The 25,161-nt window shown below is 51.3% G+C and overlaps 1 protein-coding gene across 1 annotated transcript; it reads right to left on the reverse strand.

Annotated features, from left to right (window-relative positions):
• Positions 1–18,025: 18,025 nt before the first annotated feature.
• On the reverse strand, positions 18,026–24,960 carry LOC112628035 (gametogenetin-like). The gene is made up of 4 exons (XM_025390813.1): positions 24,895–24,960; positions 21,413–21,469; positions 19,911–20,444; positions 18,026–18,314 (listed from the first exon to the last, which is right to left on the reverse strand). Exons 1-4 carry the CDS (start codon positions 24,958–24,960, stop codon positions 18,213–18,215), a joined length of 759 nt encoding a protein of 252 aa, XP_025246598.1. The 3' UTR covers positions 18,026–18,212.
• Positions 24,961–25,161: the final 201 nt, after the last annotated feature.

The following is a 25,161-nucleotide window of genomic DNA, read 5'->3' on the forward strand; positions in this document are numbered from 1 at the left end:
AATTGTGTCCACAGTTGTCTAGGAAACCACATGCCAATAAAGACTAAAAATTGAGTTTTGTGGCCCCAGGTTTTCTGCCCACGGGCACAATGCCAGGCAGGGGAGATGTGGAGGGTTTTCACTCGGTGCACGAGAGAAGTGCACCTTGTGAGACGCAGCAGAGCCCGCATGTGGACGGCCCTCCTCGGGCACTCGCCCACGGAAAAAGAGGAAGAGGTGGGTGCACGGGTGGTGATTTTAGCGTGTTTGTACCTTGGCTTGATTGTCACCGTAAAGGTTTGAGGTAATTTGATCTCTTTGTCCACATACCACCTCCTGGTCTTAAGTGGATTTGAAAACATGCAGGTCTAAGTCATTTTAGACCCCCTTAAAAACAGAGAAGGAAGGAAAATGTGGAAACTGACCTGTGGCCGGTATGCTGCTGCTGCTGAGTGTTGAGGGGCCTGCCAAGTATTCACCCTAGCAGCTCTTCAGTTCTTGTCAAAGGGGGTGTGGCAGAAACCGGCTGGAATGACGGCAGTGGGGTTCCTAGAGAGGACCTTGAGGACAAGGGGCTTCCCAGAGCACTTCTGAGAATGAGCGTCTTCCGTGTTGGATAAGGACAGCTTGAGGATGAGTGGGAACCAAGTGGAAAGGACAAAGGTTGAGACCCAGGGAGCAGCCCCAAGTCTTAAAATACCTACCAAGTGGCGGTTGCAGTTGTAGGGGGAAGCTCAGGGCTTTCAGAAGCATTTGAAACCAAGTGCTTTAAAGCAAAGTTCAGTTTCTTTGCAGCCTGCTCTTTAGTAGACGACACATGTACCAAACAGTCCCAGGGCTTAATTGCTTTTTTGTTTCCTGGAGACGGAGTCTCGCTCTGTCACCCAGGCTGGAGGGCAGTGGGGCAATCTCGGCTCACTGCGCCGCCATGCCTGGCTGATTTTTGTATTTTTAGTAGAGACAGGGTTTCACCATGTTGGCCAGGCTGGTCTCAAACTCCTGGCCTCAAGTGATCCGCCCACCGTGGCCTCCCAAAGTGCTCGGATTAATTACAAGCATGAGCCACTGCGCCCTGCCCATTGGTTTCTTGATAGGCCCAGTGAGGAGGGTGGAAGTTTGGTCAGTAGGATCCAGTGCTGCTGCCCCTGGGGAACAGGATTTGGTTCTTATGTTTTTGAATATTTAAACTCAGTTGAAGTGCTTCCACCAAGCCTTGAGGAGTTGCTCCCCAGTTTTAGCAACCATTAATGTGCCACATTTATGACAGCACAAACTGCAAATTTTCCAAGAAAGCATCTTGGACTTGAGTCCTCTTGAAGCACTTTCGTGGCCTTTCCAAGGAGGATCACAGGAAACACAGGGCAGGCACCAGGAAGCAGCAGAAAGTGGATCTGCGTCCACCGTCTTGACGACTTTGTGGGATAGAGGCAAAGAACCCTGTGCAGGGAGGACGGGACTAAACCGAAGGCCCTCACCTCAGTCAGGGAACCAGGAGAGCATCGCCTTCAGCCCGTCACAGCCCAGCAACTTAAGCGTCCACCACCCAGGCAGGAGAAGGGTTAGTTTTTATTTTGTTAGCGTATTTTCACACTTAGTTGCAATAACACAGCATTTGCGAGAATAATACAGAAAACTTCCTTCTGCCCTTGACCTAGACTGCCTGAGGGTTGCCAGTTTTCCACCTGTGCAGTGCACTCTAGGTAGGTAGGTAGGTGGGTAGTCAGCTTGGGCTATCATAACCAAATACCATGGACCGAGTGGCTTCAACCAGGTCCAAGATGCTTCCTTGGAAAATTTGCCGTTTGTGCTGTTGTCATTTATTTTCTCATCATTTCGGAAGCTAGAAGGTGCCAGCATGGTCATTTTCTGTTAAGGGTTCTCTTCCTGACTTGTAAACAGCAGTCATCTCTGTGTCCTCAGTGGCCTGTCCTTGATACATGCACATGGAGAGAGCAGACATGCCCTCTGGTGTCTCATGGGGATCCTAATCCTATCAGATCAGTGCCCACCCTTAGGACCTCATTCAACCTCAGTTGCTTCCTTAGAGACCCCATGTCCAAATGCACCCACAGTGGGGGTTAGGAATTTTAGGGGACATAAACATTTCTGCCCGTAACAGTATTCTTCTGAATCATCCGAGCATAAGGTTGAAGACATGATGCATATTACCTAAGAACCAGGGTATTCTCTCGTATAACTACAGTACACTTAACCTCAGAAAGCTTTACAAGAATTGATTTTGGCTTCATCTCTTTTCTTCTATTGACTCTCTGTTTTTCATTGCATGGAGTTTGCGCTAGTCTTTATTATTTCCTTCTTGCTTTGGGTTCAGTTTGTTCTTTTTCTAATTTTTGAAGGAGGAAGCTTGGTTTAGTGATTTCAGATATTTTTAAAATAGGCATTTAAAAGCTATAAATTCCTTCTAGACACTGTGTAGCTGTATTTCATAAATGTTGATATTTTTACATTTTCATTTAGTTCAAAATATTTTCAATTTTCCCTCTTTACACAGCAGGTAGCATGTCTCACGCACTGTTCTTCACCTTGCTTCTCTTCCTGCATTTTGTGATTTAACCCCTGAGTTATTTAGAAGTAATTTTTAAAATGTTCAAATATTTGGGGCTTTCCCAAATATCTTTCCAATGTTTTTAATTAATTTTATTTTGGCCGGGCGCGGTGGCTCAAGCCTGTAATCCCAGCACTTTGGGAGGCCGAGGCGGGTGGATCACAAGGTCAGGAGATCGAGACTATCCTGGCTAACATGGTGAAACCCCGTCTCTACTAAAAATACAAAAACCTAGCCGGGCGCGGTAGCGGGCGCCTGTAGTCCCAGCTACTCGGGAGGCTGAGGCGGGAGAATGGCGTGAACCCAGGGGGCGGAGCTTGCAGTGAGCCGAGATCGTGCCACTGCACTCCAGCCTGGGAGACACAGTGAGACTCCGTCTCAAAAAAAAAAAAAAAAAAAAAAAAAAAAAAATTTATTTTGATGTGAAAACATACTTTGTGTTATTTGAATCCCCTTCATTGAGGCCTTTTTTGTGGTGGAGTACAAGGTCTGTCTGGAGAATGCTGCACGTGCTCTTGAAGAGAATGTGTATTCTGTTGTTGGGTGGGGTGTTCTACAGATAGAGGAGAAGTCAAGTTGGTTGCTGCTGTTCTTTGGGTCTTCTATATCCTTGCTTGTTTTCTGTCTAGTTCTCTCAGTTACTGCGAGTGGAGTATTGAAGTCTCCAACTATTATTGAATTGCCTTTTTCTTCCTTCAATTCTGTCAGTTGGGTTTTACATATTTTGGAGCTCTGTTGTTAGGAACATGTATGTTTATACTTGCTATATCTTCCTTATGACCATTATGAAATATCCCTCTTTGTTTCTAGCAATATTTTCTGTCATAAAGTCTATTTTAACTGATATTAGAATAGCCATTACAATTTTCTTATGGTCTCTGTATGGTATATGTTTTTTCATTCTTAGTTTTAAGGTATTTGTGTCTTTTAATGTAAACGGTGTCTCTTTATACAGAGCATGTAGTTGGATCTTGTTTTATTACTATCAATTTCTGCCTTTTGATTGGAGTGTTTAATCCATTTACATTTAATCTAACTATTGATATGGTTTAATTTCTTCCTGCCACTTCTCTATTTATTTAATGATTATATAACTCGGGGGTTTTTGTTCTTCTTTCTCCTTTATTGCTCTTTTTATTCCTAGAGCAACCAATTACAACAAAAAAGTAAGAATGAAGCAATAAAAAATAAAGGAATTAAAAACATACTGGAAAATATCTGTATAGAGCATATAAGAAATATAGATATTTTCTAGTATGCTTGGGTTATATGCAGGTTATCTTCTGATGTCATTTCTTTTCAGCCTAAAGACTTCCTTTAGTATGTTTTATAAGACAGATTTGCTTGCATTGAATTTCCTCAATTTTTGTTTATCTTTATTTTGTCTTCACTTTTGAAGGATAGTTTTGCTAGCTAAAGAATTCTTAATTAATAAATATTTTTCCTACAGCACTTTGAATATGTCATTTTAATGTCTTCTTCACTTGAGACAGCTGTTAAACATAGTTCATCCCTTGTATGTGATAAGGTTATGGGTTGTTTTTTTTTCTTTGCTGTTTTGAAATTTTATCTTTGTCCTTCAACTCCGTATGCATCTAGCTATAGATCTCTTTCTGTTAATCCTATTTGAAGTTTGTTGTGCTTCACTGGTGTATTTTTCATCAAATTTGGGACTTTCTTGCAGTCCCAGCTATTCAGGAGGCTGAGACAGGATCACTGATTGAGCCCAGCAGGTCGAGGCTGCAGTGAGCCATGATCATGCCACTGCACTCAAGCCTGGGCAACAGAGTGAGACCCTGTCTCAAAAAATAAATGAGAAACTGAGGCACAGAGTGTCCCATTGGCTGACACACACACACACAGGTGGGCAGAGCCAGGACAGGCACCAGGATCCCCTGACTGCCAGTGCTCTTCTCAAGATGGCTCAGGGCAACAGCTCCAGAAGCACAAAAGGCACCACACGTGTGCTTCATGTCATAACTAGGCAGGATTCCTTAGGGAACACTGGGGCAGGGCAGGACTTAAAACACAACTCCTGGTGGAGCTGGCAGGGGGACGCGGTCTCGCAGTGGGAGCAGGGCCCATCAGTGTCCACCCAAGTGAAAAGTCTGTGTCTCTGTGGCCATGGGCCCTGAAGGGCCTGGTCTTCCCCTGGTCATGTACCCCTCTGGCCCTTGCTGTGGGTGATGGGTTCTACAGCCTTACCAGCCTCAGTTTCCCCAAGCACACACTGGGAGGCCATGAAGGAAGAATGGGTGGCAATACTCCAAGGCCTGGTCACTTGAGTCCCCCCGTGGATGCAAGGACAGATCACCATGAGGGTGGCAGGGAGCCAAGGGACCTGGAGCCCATGAGTGCCCTAGGCTCCTCCCTCCCTACTCCAGGGTGCACTTGAGGAGGGAACTCTGCAGCTGGGCGGGCAGCCTATGCCTGCACTCCCATCTTCTAGAAAGATAGGCCCCTGGCGGCACAGGACTGGGCTGGCATGACGGATCCATTCCCTGACTCCTTACGGAGGGCCAGGCTCTTTCAGGAGCAGGAGGCATCCACACACCACCTCTCACAGGACAGGGCTGTGACCATCCCAGAGAAGGAGGCCTGGAGGAAAGTGGAGCGGGGCAATACGGTGCTAGACCACCGGGCTCATGCCCTCCCTTTCCCCGCCCATCTATGCATGCTCCGTCACAGCCACTCCTCTCTCCCCAGTGTCCCCATCGTAGAACTGCAGAGACCCTGATGATAGCATCTACTTCACGGGGCAGCCGCGTGGCATGGATGCACTGTCACAGCTCAAGTGTTCAGCACAGGCCTGCTCTCTGTTAACCATCTGTCATCCCTGTGCCAGTGGCTTTGTTATCTCAGGAACCAGTTCTTAGCAGAGTCACTAAAAATGCCATCTGCAGAATCAGGGTCATGCCAGCCTGGCGTGTCCCCGAGCCAGTGCTTGGGCCTGGTGTGAGTGAGGCCCTTCAGAGTCACACGGCGTTGGTGAAGCAGAGCAAACCCAAGCCAGTGGCCCAGCCCCGAGAAACAGGCAGCTGGGCCTGGAGAGTATCTGTAGCTGCGTCTTGGAAGAAGTGAGGCCAAAAGCTTCAGCGATTTTCTTCAAAAGGAAGTTTGAGGACACAACCTGCAGAGGTCAGGAGCTGAGAGCAGCAAAGCCAGGCACATGTCAACGATCAAAGCCGGGACCGTGGCACACAGGGTGATGCAGCGAAGTGGCCATTGCTTTGAAAACTTAGACCAAGCCACGTCCTCTGAAGGAGAAGCCCCCGCATGGCTTCAGCTCCTCTTTTCCACGTGTGTGCCTGCCTCAGGCCAACTTCTCGTCGTCTTGGTTGAAATTTGGAGGAGTAATACAACTCCTTTTAGTGTGAGGCCAGGAGAGGTCAATGGGGTCCCGGGGCCAGGCTCAGCCTCACCAAAGGCACGTGATTGCTGTGGCAGGGTGGGGGTCTTTCACTTGCTTCAATAAATTCCCCAACAGTTGCCAGCCAGTGGCGACACCGTGTGGCAGGGGGTGCCTTCCTCCCAGGCCACACCTGCCTGCCAGGCCGCCAGGGGACAGGACTCACCCACAGGTGCGGCGTGGCGCCCTCCCACAGGGAAGCCCCAGCCCATGCTCGCAGATAGCCAAGGGCCTGGGGCGCCACGTGGCAGAGCGCCCCTTCCTCCCAGGAGGGCACAGTCGGACATCTCTCCTCGCCTCTGGCCCTTAGTGGGGCCAGGTGACCTGTGCCACCCCTCACTGTACCCCATTCCCAGGTCTGGCCCTGAAAAAGCCTCCCACACTGTCCTCCCTGCCTTTCTTTCCCCAACAACAGCCCCACCTGAGAGCAGGAAAGAAGGAGGCAGGAAGTGTTGGGTTTGGTCCTGGCGGGAGCACACTGACCCCACACTTCAGCCCCCGCGTCTGCCCTGAGCAGTGCTCTAGGGCGCTGCTGAGCGCACTGGCCGGCCCGCGCCTCCTTCCGGCGAGTGTTGGCCAACCAAGAAAATGCCTCCCTGCAGAGCACATCGGCAGGTTCTGCTCGGCAACGTGAACCCTGAGCTCGGTTTGCTCAGCGTTGGCTGTCAGTTCCTGGTGACCTTTGGCCACATAGAAACTCTCACCTGGGGAACCAGCAGATCCATGCCAGGGGCTCACCCTGCCACGGGCCACACCTGCCTGCCAGACTGCCAGGGGACAGGACTCACCCACAGGTGCCGGGTGGCTCCCTCCCAACGGGGAAGCCCCAGCCCACACTGGCAGCTGCCCAGGGGCCTGGGGCGCTCATGTGCACCAATGCCAGCCAGCCTTTGTGAAAATGACCATGTGCTCGACTGAGATACCGGGTCCATGACCTCAAGGGGAACTCGTTCTGGTTGCTGTGGGCACAGAGGCTCTGAGCCACCCTGCCACCTAAAGGGATGATAGCCTCATTTCCCACACTCTGAGAAAAGACCCGCACGTGGCCCTCTTGCTGCCTTCTCCAGCCTTTGCACAAAGAATTTAGAGCTTTTGAGTACAACCCACGGCTTACAGGAGCTTAGAGGCAAAATTTGTGTTTGGAGCAATTGTCAGACTGTACCTTGGCAACACACTTCCTATGTGCCTTTGCTATTATTTGAACAACGGCTATCAGCTGGAACGGTTATTCCCTCCTGCCACCAGGGAATTCGTTTCCCTGGATCTGGAACTAGATTGACCAGATGTGTCTGGAATTGGTGGCAGGTGGGTTCACAGTCTTTCTAACTTCAAGAATGAAGCCGTGGACCGTCGCAGTGAGTGTCACATATCTTTTTTTTTTTTTGAGATGGAGTCTGGCTCTGTCGCCCAGGCTGGAGTGCAGTGACATGATCTCGGCTCACTGCAAGCTCCGCCTCCCGGGTTCACGCCATTCTCCTGCCTCCGCCTCTGGAGTAGCTGGGACCACAGGCACCCGCCACCATGCCCCGCTAATTTTTTGTGAGATCTTCTAGCAGAGACGGGGTTTCACCGTGTTAGCCAGGATGGTCTCAATCTCCCATGATCTGCCAGCCTCAGCCTCCCAAAGTGCTGGGATTATAGGTGTGAGCCACCGCACCTGGCTGGGTGTTACATATCTTAAAGGTGGCATGGACCCAAAGAGTTAACAGCAGAAAGATTTATTGCGAAGAGCAAAAAAACAAGCTTCCACAGTGCGGAAAGGAACCCAGCTACTGGCTAGAGGGGTGGTGAGGTGAGGGCCAGCTTTTATTCCCTTATTTGTCCCCACCCATGTTCCAATTTTGTCCTATCAGGGTACCCTTTTTTCAATCCTCCCTGCAATTGGCTACTTTTAGGAGCCTGCTGATTGGTGCATTTTACAGAACGCTGATTGGGGCATTTTACAGAGTGCTGATTGGTGTGTTTTAGAGCACTGATTGGTACATTTTACAATCCTCTTACTAGCTACAGAGTGCTGATTGGTGCATTTTACAATCCTTTTGTAAGACATAAAAGTTCTCCAAGTCCCCACCGGACCCAGGAAGTCCAGCTGCCTTCACCTCTTACACAGGCTTCAGGCCCAGAGAGGTCATTTTGGAATGACCAAAGGGTATCATTGGTGGCCCTTTTAAGAAAATATTCTCTTTCCAGAAGGTCTTAGAAACTTCCCCTCCCATGCACAGTCAACTAAATTGGCAAGAATTCTGCCTACTCGGCTGATACTCTCTTGGATGATGACTCTTATCTGCAGGGGTGCTCTGTCTCCATCTTCCTGCTTTCTCTGTCTTATTTAATGTCCAGGAGCAAAGTGGAAAAAATTAAGAGGCGGCCTCAGCCTTGTCCACCCTGGGAGAGGTGGTCAGACCCTGCTGGCGACTGCAGCCGTTTCTCTCAGGTGACGGGGCTTCCGGCAGGACCACTTCAGCCTCCTAGATGAGACTTTCTGCAAACATTATAATTCTTGGCAACGTACTGCAATTTGAATTTCATGGCAGTTCTACATTTTATGCTAAAATGACTCATTTCCCCATTGCAGGAGGATGATGAATACCCTACAGATGGCAGCTGCTCCTGTTCTCAGGAGCCTTGTCATTAGGAAGAAAAGGATAAAAACCCCAAACCTGTTATCTATGAGCAATTCTGAGCTGCTCTGGAAATTTGAAAGGCACTGGGAAGAAAAGTGTCACCAATTCTGCTGGGAAGGGGCTAGGGTGTGGGTGGGGGATGCGGGCAGGGCTGGCCACTCTATCTCCCCCTCCCTCCCTGGCGGGCCCACTCTCCACTCCTGCCCTTCCTCCAACTTTTTCTCCTTCTTCTCATCTTCGGATCTTCCTTCTGCTCCTCTGCAGCTGAGCCTTCCTGAGGAGGTAAAGGAGTGTCCCTGGTGCTTGGCCACATGGAGTCAGTTCAGCCCATGCTGTCACCACGTGCAGGGCCCTCTCTCGGTGTGACTGGTGTGACAGGAGGAAGAAGGGCAGTGAGCCATGGCCCAGCTATTGCAGGTGAGAGGGAAGCCAGCCGTGTGCCTTGGTACATGGTCACCACCAACCCTAAGGCCGCAGCCTATCCCAGACCCGCCACCTCACCATAAGCCAGCTGCCCGCTCCTGCCGGCTCATCCACCACCCTTGTCCCCAGGGGCCAGCGGCTCCCACGGGTTTCTCCTCCACATCAATGGCAACAGTCATTCAAGCTGGAGCTAGAGGCCCCCAAAAGGCCCATGTCCACACATCACAACTCTCTTCTCTACTCAGGGACGGCCAGAGCATCTTCCTGCACTGCAAGCCCTGCCTGACGCCCTTCTGCCTTCCTCATCAGGTCTCAGCTTGTCCTGGCCACACCCGTCCAGGCCTTTCTGCAGGAAATGAACTTTTGCTCAACCATCCATTTTGAAAGTAGAGACTGTATCTCCATTCTAACGCTCCCTTTCTTTTTTTTTTTTTTTTTGAGACGGAGTCTCGCTCTGTCACCCAGGCTGGAGTGCAGTGGCCGGATCTCGGCTCACTGCAAGCTCCGCCTCCCGGGTTCACGCCATTCTCCTGTCTCAGCCTCCCGAGTAGCTGGGACTACAGGCGCCCGCCACCTCGCCCGGCTAGTTTTTTTTTTTTGTATTTCTTAATAGAGACGGGGTTTCACCGTGTTAGCCAGGATGGTCTCGATCTCCTGACCTCGTGATCCGCCCGTCTCGGCCTCCCAAAGTGCTGGGATTACAGGCTTGAGCCACCGCGCCCGGCCACGCTCCCTTTCTTTTAGACTTTTAAACACAATTTTTTTTTTTTTAATAGAGACAGAGTCTCGCTCTGTCCCCCAGGCTGCAGTGCAGTGGTACGATCTCGGCTCATTGCCAACCCCACACCGCCCAGGTTCAAGCGATTCTCTTGCCTCAGCCTCCCAAGTAGCTGGGACTACAGGCATGTGCCACCACGTCCAGCTAATCTTGTTTTGTGTTTTTAGTAGAGACGGGGTTTCACCGTGTTGGCCAGGCTGTTCTCGGACTCCTGACCTCAGGTGATTCGGCCTCCCAAAGTGCTGGGATTACAGACATGAGCCACCACGCCTGGCCTAAACACAATTTTATTGTGAAAACAAAACTGGATGGTGTAATGATCTTCCATACACAGTCGTCCTGCAGTATTTGTAGGGGGTTGGCTCCGGGACCCCTAAAGATAACAAAATCTGAAAAGACTCAAATCCTTGAGAAAATGGTAAAGTATTTGCATATAAACTCCACGGGCCATCTATATACTTTAAATCATCTTTAGTTTTCTTGTAATATCTAATACCATGTAAATGCTATGGAAATCGTTGTTATGCTATATTAGTTTTTATTTGTATTTTTTATTATCGTATTTTTAAAATATTTTTTCCAGAATATTTTCAACCTGCAGTTGGTTGAATGGGCAGATAGATGCAGAACCCATGGGTAATGAAGGCCAAATGTACTGTCTTGATTCAATAATTGCTATGCTAACATTTCCCCACATTTGCTTTAATTTCAACACACATACACTATAAATATGTGTGTTGCTCTACCATTTGAGATTAAGTTGCAGACATTATAGTAAAGTCGGCATTTCCGATTGGCAGAGGAAAGATGGGCTCTTTAGTAAATTATATTGGGACAGCTGTCCTGCCTCTTTGGGGGAAAATAAATTGTATCCCTATTGAACTCTTTGACCAAAATTAATTCCAGATGAAACAAAAATTTAAATCTGAAAAGTGAAATAATAAAAATGCTCAAGGAAAGTATAGGTGACTATTTTTATAATCCTGGAACAAGAAAAGCCTTTCTAGGCCGGGCGCGGTGGCTCAAGCCTGTAATCCCAGCACTTTGGGAGGCCGAGACGGGCGGATCATGAGGTCAGGAGATCGAGACCATCCTGGCTAACCCGGTGAAACCCCGTCTCTACTAAAAAATACAAAAAACTAGCCGGGCGCAGTGGCGGGAGCCGGTAGTCCCAGCTACTCGGGAGGCTGAGGCAGGAGAATGGCGTGAACCCGGGAGGCGGAGCTTGCAGTGAGCCGAGATCCGGCCACTGCACTCCAGCCTGGGCGACAGAGTGAGACTCCATCTCAAAAACAAAACAAAACAAAACAAAGCAAAACAAAACAAAAAAAGAAAAGAAAAGCCTTTCTAAACATGCCACAAAATCAGAAGTCATTAAAAAATCCAGATAAATATGACAATAAAAATAAATACATGTAGGCCAGGTGTAGTGGCTCACGCCTGTAATCTCAGCATGTTGGTAGACTGAGGCGAGCAGATCGCTTGAGTCCAGAAGTTCGAGACCAGCCTGGGCAACATGGCAAGACCCTGTCTCTAAAAAAAATTTTTTAAAATTAGGCACAACAGTGCGTGCCTGTGGTTCCACCGACTCAGGAGGCTAACGTGGAAGGATTGCTTGAGCCAGGGAGGTGGAGGCTGGAGTGACTCGAGATCATGCCACTGTACTCCAGCCTGGGTGACACAGCAAGACCCTGTTGCAAAAAATGCATACATACACCCATACATATATATGGGTATGTAAAGTGTAAACTGTGCCTCTTTACTGATGTTAAAATGCAGACTTTAAACAAAAAGCAACACACCAGTCATGTGCCACTTAACAACAGGGGCACGTTCCAAGAAATGCATTGTTAGGTGATTTCACTGTTATGAGAACATCATAGAGGGCACTTCCACAAGCCTAGATGGTCCAGTCTCCAACACACCTAGGCTGTATGGTGTAGCCTGTGGCTCCTACGCTACACGGCTGCAGCACAGCATGGCACTGTGCTGGATATGTAGGCAGCTGTAACACAGTCATGAGTATTCGTGCATCTAAACGCATCGAAACATAGAAAAGGTAGAGTAAAAATGTGATATTCTAATTTTATGGGACCACTGTTATACACAATCTGTTGTTGACCAAAATGTGCTAATGTGGTTCATGACTATACCTACGGAGAGCACATCAAGTCAACGGGGAGAATATTTTGTCACGCATTAATAGTAAAAGTAGGTCTCTTAATATACAAAGAGCTCTTGCCGATCAGTTTTTACTGGATGACAAATCTAAGGGCAGAGCTCAGTAACTGGCAGTTCCTGGAAGAACAACAGCCAGTAAGCATGAAGACACGCTCAACTTCAACCACCACCAAAGAAATGTCTGGAAAACAGTGAGTCATCAGCTCCCCTCATGGATCGTCTCAGAGTGGCCAAGACTAAAGTGAGGGATAATCCCTGGGGCTGGGCCGGTGTTGAGAAGCACCTCTCATCTGCCACTGGAAGACAGGAAAGTGGTTCTGCCCTCTTACAGGACAATTGAGAAAAAAAAATTGAAAATAAAACTTTGAACTCCTTTAGACTCAGCTCAGCAATCCTGCGGCCGAAGATTCATCTCACAGAAAAAAAATGCAAGCAAGTGTGCGCGCTGTGGTCTACAGGCATGTTTGCTGCAGCACTGGCGGGAAACCTGGAAATGACGCCCTGCCCACTCGATGCAGGTGGCAGGCGGGCCCTCACAGTGGCACTTAGCCCCTGAGGGTTCTTGGCTTCACCCAGGAAAGAATGCAAAGGCCAGCTGCTGGCATTAGGCAGCCACTTTTCCTGAACTGGGCCAGGGCTAACTCCTCAGCAGTGCACCCAGAGTCCGCAGCATACGGCCTGGGGCAGCTGCACTCACAGCCACTTACACTGACTTCTAATGACATGCACATGAGGGGCGGGTTATTCGGAAATCTCTAGGAAAAAGCAGCAACTTCTAGGTCTTCGCCAAGGCGTTTGTAAACTGTCATGGTGCTGGTGGGAGTGTCTTGTGCTGATGGACAATGAGGCAAGGAGAGGCTGCTTTCAGGGCCATGCGCTAGTTCCCACGGGTTTCCTCCTTCATCCTGTGGGGGCCAGGAATAGGTCCTGCAGGCCTGTGACCTCGCGCTAAGATGAGGATAACGGACAGAGGGTGGAAAACCCCAGCCTGGCCGTGAGGCGTGGTCACAAAGCACAAAGCAGAGGCACCCAGTGACTCCTGCTGCTCAGCACAGGGCCTGGGGCTCAGAGACAGGGTCCTAGGGACTGGGTCCCTGCCGTGCCTTCTGACTCCACGGCACCCTCTCTCACTGTATGGGCTGCTTTGCTTCTGTGCGTTCACATTCTCATCTCGAGGAAGGGAGCACAAGTATCCAGCTTGCCATGGGCTGAAGTGTACCCCCCACACTCATATGCTGAGGCCCCCATCCCTAACGGGATGGTACTGAAACCTGCCCCAGGATTAGACAGGATTTGTTAACCAGCAAAATTTCTTGAGCTCATTTTGCAGGACAGTGGAGAAGAAGACAATTTGCTACAATCCCCTCTATTTGCAACTAAGTGGGCTGCCAGGAGGGACCGGTTGGAGCCAACACGGCTGACGAGTCTGCAGAGTGCACTGACTCACCCACCAGCCACCTTTTGATGTTAGAGGGTCAAAAACCCCACTTCCAGTTCATGCTAATGCCAACTTTTTTTAAAACATGCAACCCACAAAGCCGCATGTAGGCAACAGTGAGTGCCCGAGGGACTCCATAAAGCCCCCTCCTTCCAGCCAATCATTGTCCAGCCCCGGAACCCCACCCTCAAAATCTCTCCCTCACATCTATGGTGCGAGGCCAGCAGGAAGACAGATAGGAACACTTCCTCCAGTCTCCATGTCAATCAACTGGCAATAAAGCCTTCTGGTAGCAAAAACTCGGTGCTTAGGTGTTTGGCTTCTGTTGCTTGAGGGCAAGTGGACCCAGTTTGGTTGGGTGACAGGAGGTCCCCCAGTCTCTGGGCCACGGACCAGCACCTGTCTGTTAGTAACTGGGCCGCACAGCAGGAGGCGAGCAGCAGGTGGGCGGGTGAGCATGACTGCCTGAGCTCCGCCTCCTGTCAGATCAGCAGTGGCATTAGATTCTCAAAGCAGCGCGAACCCTACTGTGAACTGCGCATGCGAGGAATCTGGGTTGCACGCTCCTTATCAGAATCTAACTAATGCCTGATGATCTGAGGTGGAGCTGAGGCGGCAATGCTAGCGCTTGGGAGTGGCTGCAAATACAGATGAACATTAGCAGAGAGTTTTGACAGCACAAAGACCATCATAAATCAATTGCTTGCACAGTCCTATCAAAATCCTATCAGTGAGTGGCAGGTGACAACGAAGCTGTATGCAGTGGCAGGCTTTATCGAGGCAAGTGAGCTGATGGACTTCAATTGTACAGCTGCATCTGGTGGCCTTCAAAGTATGTTTTTTTTTTTTTTTTGAGACGGAGTCTTGCTCTGTCCCCCTGGCTGGAGTGCAGTGGCGCGATCTCGGCTCACTGCAAGCTCCGCCTCCCGGGTTCCTGCCATTCTCCTGCCTCAGCCTCCCAAGTAGCTGGGACTACAGGCACCTGCCACCGCGCCCGGCTAATTTTTTGTATTTTTAGTAGAGACGGGGTTTCACCATGGTCTCGATCTCCTGACCTTGTGATCCGCCCGCCTCGGCCTCCCAAAGTGCTGGGATTACAGGCGTGAGCCACCGTGCCCGGCCCAAAGTATGTTTGCGACAACTTCAAATCTCCATACATTCTGGATTGCAGTCAAGGCAGAATCTCCTGAGAGTGTCCTCAAAGCACTGAAAAGCCCGCTTCCATTTCCAACATCCTGTCTTTGTGAAGCAGGGTTCTCTGCAGTGACAGCGACCAAAACGAGATCACAGAGCAGACTGGACATTAGCAACACACTTCAGGTGTCATCGTCTTCCATCACCACCAGATGGGACCGTCTGGTTGCAGGAAAGCAAGCTCAGGGCTCCCACTGAGTCTACATTATGGTGAGTTGTATAATCATTTCATTATACATTACAGAGTAATAATAATAAACTGTACAATAAATGTAATGCGCTTGAATCATCCCAAAACCATCCCCCAACCCAGACCATGGAAAAATTGTCTTCCACAAAGCCAATTCCTGGTGCCAAAAGAGGGTTGGGGTCCTGAGTGACAGTACCAGGAGGCGGGGCCTTTGGGAAGTGATCAGGCTTCACCAAGCGATGAGGGTCCGGCCCGTGATGGGATTGGTGCTCTTAGAGTGACAGCAGAGAGCTTGTTCTCTCCTCTCTTTCCCCTCTCCCCTCCTCCTGGTCCCCACACAGGGTCCAACCATCTTCCCAACTACCCCATGAAGAGCTTTTTCTTCAACGAAACCTGTCACTTTGAAGTTGCCTGAAGAAATTCACTCCGAAGCAAGCCTGTCATCCAGCTCTAGCTTCCAGGCTTTGAGGAATCCAAAGCCTTGGGTCCCACAGAGAAGAGGTTTCCCTTATTGAAAGAAAAGCCCCTGGTCCTGGTGCCTGAGAGCCCAGCCTCTGATGGACGAGATTCATCTTCACTCATCTCTCTGTAGTTGCTTAAATGACACTGCTCCACATAAAGGGGCAATGTACAAACTCACCATTTTCAGGAGTAAGGAAAGTCTTTTCCTTCTCTTTGGGTTAAAAAAAACAAAACAGTAAATCCTGTGCACCCACCCCCACCCCAAAAAAAACAATGAGTTCATTGTTGAGGGGAAAAAATGTATTTCTGTTTATTTAAAAACAATATTTTGGTTTGTTTACCACATCGAGCCAGCCCCCCGATGCACTGGTTAAAGCTGACTTTCTTTTAGATTCAAAGGAGAAACTCCTCTTCCTGATTTCCTTCTGAACGACAGAGTGTTAAAGTTTTTTTCTCGCACCACGATTGGGCTTGTAGATTTCTTTATCTGTGAAACCATTTGGACTGGCCATAAATGAAAGAAAAAAGCCTTGAGTTGAGAGCGAAATGTCACAGAGCACACGACCGACCTCACAGTGGAATAGGCATGATCACTGATGGCACCGCCCGTGGAAAAAACCTTCGTCCATTTCAGAAATCAATTTTTTGTTTTGTTTTGTTTTTGAGATGGAGTCTCCCTCTGTCACCCTGGTTGGAGTGCGGTGGTATGATCTTGGCTCACTGTAACCTCCGCCTCCCGGGTTCAAGTGATTCTCCTGCCTCAGCCTCCCAAGTAAGCTGGGATTACAGGTGCCCGCCACCACTGCCAGCTAATTTTTCTATTTTTAGTAGAGACAGGGTTTCACCACATTGGCCAGACTGGTCTCCAACTCCTGACCTCTGGTGATCCGCCCGCCTCAGCCTCCCAAAGTGCTGGGATTACAGGAATGAGTCAGCGTGCCCGGCCTCACTTTTCTCTTTTTAAATGATCATTTCTTAGTTGACAATTTGGAGCTTGAGAATGCAGGGACACCACAGGCAGTATCTGACAGCCTCATGAGTGGCAGGAGGCCATGACAACCCCCTCACCAGGTGCCTGCACAGGAGCAGGGAAGTGTGAGCTACATGTAGAGAGAGGATCATAAAAACAGGCCCAAGAACAAAGTGGCCAGAGCTCTCCTGACCTTACAGAATTCCCGTTTCTGTGTTTCCTGTGCAATGCCCTTCACATGGCCTGCTTGAGACCTCCCATCAGGCCAGTTTGGGGTCCCTTAGGGGACGGTGTAGAACCCAGGAGGGAAGGGCTGGCTCTTCTCTGGGATCATGTCAAGGGGACCAGAGCTGCTGGGGCCCCACCTCGTCTGAAAACAACACACAGAGCAGGGCAGAGCCAAGCCAAGGTGAGAAAGGAAAGTGGAGTCCTAATCACACTATTTGAGGATGCCTGGATCCAGCTGCACCTGAAGCACTCCTCGGCTGTGCTGGTTATGCAGGAGAGTCCTTTCCTCTTTTGGGGCCTAGATTTCTATCACTGAGCTCCAAGTAAGCAGACATAAAACCCAAAGGCTGCCCAGCACTCTGGGCTTGGAAATCAACTCCGCCTCCAGTCTCTGTCTTGGGGGTTCCAATGTGGAGACACACATAAGCCCTACTGCTGATGTGTTTACATGGTAAGCTTTTGTTTTCCTGCTCCCTGAGCTTAGGTAAGGGCAGATACTCAAACACCTGCACATGCATTTGTTCCCAAGCCACACTAGAGATTTCACTGTAAGCTTGACGTGTTTATGATATGACAGCAATTGCCACCTCCACCCCCAGGTCACAAAGGCTGGCCTGGCAGGGAGCCCGAGCTCTGGGACTGCCGTCCCATGCTGGCCCTCCCTTCCTGTCACTGCCAGCCACTGTCTTCCTCCCCACACAGGCCTCCACAGCTCCCGGATGCTCCTGTCACTGTGTTTGGCAGTCCCAGGTCTCACTCTGCAGCAGGCAGCACCTTCCCTGCTGCCACCGTCTCCTCCCTGCGCCTCACCCTGGGACCTCGCCCTTCACCTTCTGACTCCTGGTGGGTTTGACCTCGTGTGGCAGGGCGGGGAGTGGCGGGAGCTGCAGGAGGCCGAGAGCAGGAGAGCAAGGCAACTATCCCCATGCCACCCCCGGCTCCCTCCACACAGGGTCCCTGCAGGGTCACCGGGTGGCAGCACCCTCCCATGTAAGGCCGTGCTCTGGCCAGGCAGCCCTCACCAGGAAGCTGCCCCTGCAGCTACTGCCACTCATTTCTCCAGGGAACTGTTCATCTGCCATGAGGTCCTCAGCTCCCTGTTTTTGCTACAAGGACCCTGGCCAACACACCTACTGGTCAGGCAGCCCTCTGGCCTGCAGCCATGGCTCCACCACCAGCCCGCCTCCCCACCGGACAGGCCTCCTGTCAATGGAACCTGTTAGTTTCCCTGGGGTCTCTCTTCCTCCCACCTGAGCCACCACCACACCAGCCCCTGTGAGGTGATGCCTCCCGTTTTCCCAGAAGCAGTCTCCTCTCCCTGGATGCTCTTCCCCCTTCCCTGGGGACCGCTTTATCACTCAACTCCCCCTTCCTCCATGAAGCCCTCCCGGACTGCTGCCAGCGGCGACCCCCTGTGGACTTGACCCCACCCCTTCATGTGCACCTAAGACCCCTCCATCCTCTGTGTTTCCCAGCCACCAGCATCCCCTGCCTGACCTGCACACAGACGGTGCCCAAGCAATGCTCAAGTCTACAGACTCATCTGTTTGCTAAGGCCAAAATGGTAGAGAAAAGCAGTTGGGTTGGTTTTAGAAATGATTATTCTAAGATTAAAGTGCCAAATCAACACATTACCTGTGAAGGAGAAGAAATGTTCACATATCAAAACTCATTAGCTCTGATAGAAAAAGAAGACATGGCCACCAGCAGTTTTACAGTAAGTATCTGTGAAATGCCACACAGCTTCCTCCTATCCCTCTGAATCACTATTCATTCTTCCTGGCTGCCCTGGGCTGAGTGCTGAGGAGGTCTAGCACCATCAGAGCCGCAGGAGCAGCTGTCCATTAGCCGCATTTCGCACGCTGGAGGGAGCTGCAATTAGGTTGAGCTATCAGAGGGGGTTTCCATAAATCTTCTGGCATTCTGCTTAATGATCCTCAGCTATCCTTTCTTCCCTTTGCAGGCAAGAGCTGGGAGGCATTCTGTGGACCAAAAGTACTTTGTTCTGCAGAGCACTTTTGGCCTATGTGGGAGGATGCCCTGGCACACGGGGAGAGGCCATAGGCATGTGTTCATTAGGCACTTTCTCCCGCAGACCTCTGAGTCCCGAGCCTCCCCCGCCAGTTTCCATTTGCAGAGACCCCATTCACACGTAGCTATTTTATACATGCTCCTTGATAATCAAACCAGAACTGCTTGGACATCTGTATGGCTATTTTGGGGCTTCTAGGAGACTGAGGAAAACAACCTCATTTTCAACAGTCCACAAAGATGTGACATCATTCTGAACAGTAAGGCTGGCTGGGCTCAGTGACTCATGTCTGTAATCCCAAAACTTTGGGAGGCCAAGGCTGGAGGAACACTTGAGCCCAGGAGTTTGAGACTAGCTTGGCCCACATGGTGAGACCCCCTTGCTACAAAAAAAAAAAAAAATTTTGAGACGTTACTTCGCTTTTCTTGCCCAGGCTGGAGTGCAATGGCACGATCTCGGCTTACTTGCAACCTCTGCCTCCTAGGTTCAAGCAATTCTCCTGCCTCAGCCTCCTGAGTAGCGGGGACTACAGGCTGTACCACCACGCCCGGCTAATTTTGTATTTTTAGTAGAGAAGGGGTCTCCAGGTTGGTCAGGCTGGTCTCCAACTCCCCACCTCAAGTGATCCGCCCGCCTCTGCCTCCCAAAGTGCTGGGATTACAGGCGTGAGCCACCGAACCCGGCCAAAAAAAAAATGTTTCTAATTATAAAAAGAGAGTAAGGCTTTCCAGGAGGCCAAGCAAGTGTGGTGATTGCGCTGTGAACCGTGAGGGACCAATTCCGCAGCATTTACAAAACCCCCCGCTGGGACTCGGCACAGAGCCGTTCCTTCAAATCTCAGCCGCGGCAGGGGCAGAAGCAAGGCACCTCTGAGGCGCATCACTTTGGTTTGTTTGCTTTGGTTTGACCCCAGGCGGGAAAATCCCGGCCTGGTTCTCCTCCTCCTCTCCCTCCCGCTCCCCTCAGCTCTTTCCTAGAAACTGCTCCGGACAAAGCCGGGGCCCCGCTGCGCTGCAGCCTCCCAGGCCCTCCACGCCGGCCTCCCTGCCTCCTCCCCGGCAGCTCCCTCGCCCCGCGGGCAGCCTCCACGCTCACCACCCTGCAAACCCCTATCCCTCCGGGCCGGAACACCCCAGCTCTAGGGCTGGCGGTGCAGGGCGCCGAGGGCTGGGTGCCCAGGAGATCCACAGCTCCCTGCACTTGATCTGCAGTGGTTCCGGAAGGAAACCGCCGCCTCCTTCAATTTTGCTCTGTGACGGGGTCTGCGTTGTGTCGCCCAGGCTGGCGTGCGGTGGCGCGATCTCGTCTCACTGCAGCCTCGACCGTCCCCGGCTCAGGTGATCCTCCCACCTCAGCCTCCCCGAAGTGCTGGTACCACGCCCGGCTAATTTTTAAATTTAGTGTAGAGATGGTGGGCGGTTGGAGTGAGGTCTTACTATGTTGCCAAGGCGGGTCTCGAACTCCTGGACTCCAGCGATCCTCCCGCCTCGGCCTCCCCAGGTGCCAGCCGCCTCCCTATTTGCTGTCTGTCTGGGGCTTTGCCCTCTGGCGGGCTCCGCGGCAGTGAGCGGCCCCTCGCTGCGGGTGGACCTGCTCCGTGCGAGTCGCGCGGGCTCGCGGCGGCCAGGAGCCTGTGGGACGCTGCGTGGGAGCTCCCATCCCGCGGTCCCAGGACCCCCGGCAGCAGCTGCCACGCTCAGGGCGGAAAGTGCCTGGGTGCCCAGAGCAGGGGCCTGCGGAGGGACCCCCCCAGGAGGACGGCACTGCAGGGCGGCGAGGAGGCAGGGGCTGCGGGACGCCGAGGGCGGGGACGGGGGCGGTGCGCTGGAGACCCCGAGGCCAACCGTGGGGTGAGCAGGGGAGGAGGGGAGGGCGCGGCCGAGGGGCCCAGAGCTGCAGCGCGAGGTCGGAGACACGAAGGGTAGCCGCGCCCAGGCCCTGGAGCGGCCGGGGAGGTTCCGAGTCCGGGGCTGCGGGAAGGGGAAGCCAGCGGGGCGGAGGCTGGCGGAGGGGCGGGCCCCACGGAAGGGGCGGGCAGAGGGGGAGAGAGGAGCCCGGGGGAGCGGTGGCTAGGAGGCCGCGGGACTGGGCAGAGCCAGGGCGCCACAGGTGTGGGGCGCTAGTGCGAGAGGCGGGGGCCGCAGGGAAGGAAGGGAGGCCGGCGGGGGAGGCCCGCCCCTTCCTCCGCGCCCCCTCCTCCCTCTTTCCCTCCCCCTTTTTCCTGCTTCCCTCCCTCCACGCCCCCTCCTTCCCTCCGCGACCCCTCCCTCCTTGCCTCCCTTTCCCTAGGGAAGAGTGCCCCTTCTTTCACTCTCCCTTACATCCCTCGATATTCTTAATCCCTCAGGCGGCTGGTCTCACAGGAATTTAGAAGAAAGAAAAAATCTGATTAGAAGTCTGTGGTCAAGCCGGGCGCAGTGGCTCACGCCTGTAATTCCAGCACTTTGGGAGGCCGAGGTGGGCGGATCGCGAGGTCAGAGGTTCGAGACCATCCTGGCCAACATGGTGAAACCCCGTATGTATTAAAAATACAAAAATTAGCTGGACATGGTGGCGGACGCCTGTAGTCCCAGCTACTCGGGAGGCTGAGGCAGGAGAATCGCTTGAACCCGGGAGGCAGACGTTGCAGTGAGCTGAGATCGCGCCACTGCACTCCAGCCTGGGCGACAGAATGAGACTCTGGCTCAAAAATAACAATAACAACAACAACAAAAAAACCTCTGTGCTCAGGCAGCAGGACAGGGTGGAGCGTTTGCTGCTTCCAGCTGGGGTAGTAAGGAGTTGATAAAGGCTTCCTGGCCCCCTGGGGCACATGCCTTGACCGCTGGCAAAGCACCCCCATCCTCTGCAGGCTGGGGAAGGGCTGAGTCCCACGCACCCTGGGAGGCGGGAAGTATCCCAGGACACATTTCCTCAGTCACCCTCCTGCCTGACCCACCAGAGAAATGGGGGCGGGGCCCACACGCTCTGGTTTCTCCAGATTTCCTGGATTGCCCTGAACACACACACAGCAACAGGACAGCGGTACTCAAAGGCTACTGCATCCCAAACTCAACCTTCAGAGAAATGGTAGATCTTACCAAAGCAATGTCCCTGTGAAACCGCCTTTACAAAATTATAACAGACAGCTATGACAGTGAAAGAGATCTGACCTAACTGACTCCATCTTGCTTCCAACCCCCAAGCTGTCCTTGTTCATTCCTGGGCATGAACTAACTTTGGGAGGAGCTTGGTTTATTGTTTTGCTTTGAAACAAAGACAATAACAGCCCTTTCCCAAAACAAACTCCCTGCCTGCCTGGGAACAACACTGCCTTTGCAGGACTAACAAATTAGCTACAAGACTAGAAATTAGGGTTTAGGAGTCATGCAGCTGGAGCCTGCAAGATTCGGAGCCTTCCCAAATTGCTCCTGGGGATAACCTCCGTATGGTAAGGCCTGAGATCGGTGCTTGAGATGATTTGTAGACTCGGCACATGATGATCGATGATGGGCTGGCACCACCCAGATTGATAAACTGGCTCATCTGGTCTTGTGGCCCCTTCCCAGGAACTGACTCAGCCAAAGAGGACAGCTTCGACTTTCTGTGATTTTGTCAGAGGTGTGTGAACCACAGCAACTCCATCTTGAATAGGGGCTGGGTAAAATAAGGCTGAGACCTACTAGGCTGCATCCCCAGGAGGTTAGGCATTCTTAGTCACAGGATGAGGTTGGAGGTCAGTACAAGATACAGGTCATAAAGACCTTGCTGATAAAACAGGATGTGGTAAAGAAGCCAGCCAAAACCCACCAAAACCAAGATGACGACGTCTTATAATGAGTCTCATGAGCTGTGGTCGTCCTCACTGCTTATTATACTCTAATTATAATGTTCAGCATGCTAAAAGACACTCCTACCAGCACCATTACGGTTTACAAATGCCATGGCAACATCCAGAAGTTACCCCATATGGTCTCAAAGAGGGAGTCACCTTCAGTTCTGGAAATTGCCTGCGCCTTTCCTGGAAACCTCATGTACAATCCACCCCTTGGTTAGCGTATAATCAAGAAATAACTCAGTAAACTCTCTCGAGCAGCTCATGCCACTGCCCTGCCTATGGAGTTGCCAACTTGATGGACTCGCCCTGAATTCTTTCTTGTGTGAGATCCAAGAACCCTCTCTTGGTGTCTGGATTGGGACCCCTTTCCAGGAACATTTTTATCTTCCACCCAACCAATCAGTGTTCCCCATTTTCCAGCCTCCCCCAACCCTCCAAATTATCCTCAAAAACCCAGATCCCCAAGTTTTCGGGGAGTCTGGTTTGAGTAGTAATAAAACTCCAGTCTCCTGTACAGCCGGCTCTGCGTGAATTAAAGTCTCCACTGCAATTCCCCTGTCTTGATCAATCGGCTCTGTCTAGGCAGTGGGCGTGGAGAGCCCGCTGGGTGATTACACATGGACGGTGTGTGGTGCCTCCATGTTCAAGCAGCCTGAAGGCTCCCTGGTCGAGGCACCCTGGATAACTGGAATTTCCCATACTTGATTTGACTTTTAGAAAAAAAATAAAATAGAGAATGCAACAGTATTTTTCTTTATTTTTTCACCTGGAAATCATTTTTAACCTTTGAGGGCAGTCAAGGACCCATTTGAAAATTGGACAACTGATTTCCTCAGAAAAGCAGACCTTAAAAATAAAAATTATACATGCCATTTTGGGATCCATAGGCCCTCGGATAAGAATCCCTGTAGTAAACCGGGCACGGTGGCTCATGCCTGTAATCCCAGCACTTTGGGAGGCCAAGGCGGGTGAATCACTTGAGGCCGGTAGTTTGAGATCAGCCAGGCCAACATGGCAAAACCTCGTCTCTACTAAAAATACAAAAAATTAGCCGGGTGTGGTAGCGTGTGCCTGTAATTCCAGCTACCCGGGAGGCTGAGGCATGAGAATCGTTTGAACCCAGGAGGTGGAGGTTGCAGTGAGCCGAGATCGTGCCACTGCACTCCAGCCTGGGCGACAGAGTGAGATGCTGTTTCAAACAAACAAACAGAAAAAGAATCCCTGCAGTAAACTGTCTCCTTCCAGCCCCTGGAAGCCATGGCAGCCAGCTGTGCCCACTGCCAATTCTGTCCTACTGTAGGTGGAATTGAAGGCAGATGGGGGCTCCTTGGGGGAAACTGGTGTGTGCTGCCTTTGATGGGGATCACAGCCTCTCAGCCTCTGAAGCTGGGAGACTCGCTGGGATCACCTGTCCAAACAGAGAGCCCACGAGGACCCCAGAGAGCTTCAGGGGAAATGAGTGGCTCAGATCTGGAGCCAGTTTTATGTTAAAAGGTTTATCTTCTTAATAAAGGCCCATTGGGGCCCAGATGAGTAATGAAATGTTGGAGCAGCAAAGCAAACAAAAGCCACCCTGCTGAGAAATGAAGAATGGGCTTGAGCTGTTTTTACTCAAACACTTCTCACACCAAATGTGGGATCTTGTCCACACCAGCCAGTTCTCCAGGACCAACTGGGTGTCCTGTGATTCAATTCAGTTCTGACACTAACTAATGTCAGACTGAACAGGTTCAAGGGCTCGGTCCCACAAGATTGCCTACACCGCAGACGCCAGTCACAAGTCTTAGGTACTCAGAGAACCTACACTTCTGTCCGACTTGGCTACCAAGTCAGGAGGTTCTTACAATCTCCACCTCCCTCAGGTCAATAATTGGCTAGAACAGCTCACAGAAATCAAGAAAACACTTATTTACTATTACCAGATTATTACCATGGACACAGACAAACAGCCAGGGCTAGGTCTGGAAGGGTCCCGAGCCCAGGAGTTTCTGTCCCCATGGAGTCGGAGGTGTGCCGCCCTGTCAATACACGGTCGTGTTTGCCAACCTGGACGTTCTCCAGACTCCATTGTTCAGGAATGTTCAGGGAGTTTTCATGACATGGGCATGATTCATGATTCATTAATCATTGACCACTGGTGATTAACTCAATCTCCAGCCTGTCTCCTCTCCCCAGAGGAGGTTTGCAGGGAGTAGGGCTGAAAGTTCCAACCCCCTAATCCTGCCTTGGTCTTTCCGGGACCAGCCCTCATCCTGAAGCTGTTCGGGGGCTCCCAGCCTCCAGTCATCTCATTAGTACACAAAAAACATTCATTCTTCTCACTGCAGAGATTCCAAAGGTCTTAGGGTCTCTGTGCCAGGAACGGGGACCGGGCTTCACATCTCAGCCTTCCCCAGGCATGACGCCCTGGGCAGCTCATGGTCCTCTGTGCCTGGGGTACTAGGACCCCTCACGGCAGGCCCTTTGGGTAGACTCCTTGGAGGGACCCAAGCAATTCTGTGCCACAATTTTTGTTGTTCTTTTCTTTAAAGAGAGCTCCTGGGTGGCATAAACCTCAGGCCCCACACATCCACTTCAGCGTGTAATAATTTGGCTTTTCTCACCCCAGAAGTGACAACAGTGCCCTGAATGAGTAACCCCCAGTCCAGCAACCTCTTAAGTGGCAGCATTGTAAGTCGAGAGCATATTCAATTTCCAAGGCCGGCCTGTGTTCACAAATACCTAGTCCTCAAAAGGGCTGAAACATCTTGTGATTCAAGCTTCCCCCTGGCTCGGGGTTTCCATAGATCCCTGGGAATCACCGCTGGAACCACTGTTCTGGGCGAGACCCTTCATGCGTCCTGCCCCAGAGCCATCTCACTTCTAGGCAG

This window comes from Theropithecus gelada, chromosome 7a (genome assembly GCF_003255815.1).
Source record: "Theropithecus gelada isolate Dixy chromosome 7a, Tgel_1.0, whole genome shotgun sequence".
NCBI lineage: Eukaryota > Metazoa > Chordata > Mammalia > Primates > Cercopithecidae > Theropithecus > Theropithecus gelada.

What these genes read in the sequence shown, in the direction of transcription:
- LOC112628035 (XM_025390813.1), bottom strand. Translation starts at nt 24,960, where the DNA reads ATGCTGCCACTTAAGAGGTTGCTGGACTGGGGGTTACTCATTCAGGGC. An exon ending in GCCCCGCCCCCATTTCTCTG is followed by an intron (nt 20,445 to 21,412) that starts GTGGGTCAGGCA and finishes CCCTTCCCGCAG; the next exon opens with CCCCGGACTCGGAACCTCCC. An exon ending in AGACCCGCCTTGGCAACATA is followed by an intron (nt 18,315 to 19,910) that starts GTAAGACCTCAC and finishes ACCTAATTGCAG; the next exon opens with CTCCCTCCAGCGTGCGAAAT.